The sequence below is a fragment of the Nanorana parkeri genome, unplaced genomic scaffold, assembly GCF_000935625.1.
Source record: "Nanorana parkeri isolate BGI_ZX_2015 unplaced genomic scaffold, ASM93562v1 scaffold475, whole genome shotgun sequence".
Classification (NCBI taxonomy): domain Eukaryota; kingdom Metazoa; phylum Chordata; class Amphibia; order Anura; family Dicroglossidae; genus Nanorana; species Nanorana parkeri.
Window position 1 is genome coordinate 732,411 of NW_017306743.1, and position 1,024 is coordinate 733,434.

General features: G+C 54.0%; 1 protein-coding gene across 2 annotated transcripts in view; it reads right to left on the reverse strand.

The window, feature by feature from the left end:
* Positions 1 to 797, reverse strand: part of MECP2 (methyl-CpG binding protein 2) — a 33,485-nt gene extending 32,688 nt beyond the window's left edge. For both annotated transcript variants that reach the window (XM_018560724.1, XM_018560723.1), the window contains exon 1: positions 738 to 797. In XM_018560724.1, the coding sequence (XP_018416226.1) occupies positions 738 to 769 (32 nt within the window). In that variant the 5' untranslated portion in view covers positions 770 to 797. The remainder of the gene's footprint in view (positions 1 to 737) is intronic.
* Between the last annotated feature and the right edge of the window lie 227 nt (positions 798 to 1,024).

The window sequence follows — 1,024 nt, forward strand, 5'->3', positions numbered from 1 at the left end:
TATTCATAAAGCCTTTTATTACAAAACGTAAACATGGCGGATCGGAGCAAAAAGGGGGGGAGGGGGGTACCGTGTCACAGGCCAGTTATCGTGACGCCTTTTCTTTTACATGAAATACATAAAGTTAGTCGGTGACAGAAAATGAAACCACGTACACAACGCACGACAAATGTGGTAAACGTCAGAACAACATTTTGGCTTTTTTTTAACGCTCATGCTCCCAATAATGTTTGCAGGCTAAGTGTGCGAACTTCTGACTGATGGAGCATTGCACAAACACGTACTGGAGAACACAGCAGGGCCACTTGTAAGGATCATGATGTGTCCAAAAGAGAGGTGTGTCATGCAGAGGGACCCCTCACCCGGGGACCCTGGTTGTCCCTCACTATGGAGGGTCCGGGGCCTCCCCATTAACAGGGGCTCAATGACGCACTGAGCAAATGTCAACCTAGGCAAAAGAAGGGGGGTGGGGGGCACCGCAACTGTGACAATTCCCCCCATGACAGCAAAGCAATGAGCAGCGAGCAAGTGACAGTGACATTTTCTTCTTACACGGCCCCGCCCCCCTTAGCCTCAGAGATGCAGTAAAATAAAAAAGACACCCTGTAGGACCCCGCCCCCCCTACCACCCTCACACACAAGGAGATAACGGCAAAGCGTAATGCAAGCGGGAAGAGGGCGGGAAAAGATGGGGAGGGGACGGGGGAGACATAGACCGGCCGAGACCCAGCACTCACAGTCTCTCCTCTCCGCTCGGCGCGGCGGCCATTTTCTAACGGCTCATTCACAGGCTGAGGAGGGAAAGGGGGTGGGCAGGGCGCGAGAGCAGCCGCGAGGTGACGTCACCACGCCGAGCCTACCTGCCTTCGCTCTCTCTGCCTTAACTCGCGGTGACGCGAGGGACGTTGCATTGTACGGAGGAAATGGGCGGGGTCATGCGTTCCCGCCTTTATGAAGTGGAGTGCTGTGGGAAAAAAAAAGGGGAAAGGTGGGGGAGCTCAATCGAAACTTGTGCGTCACAACT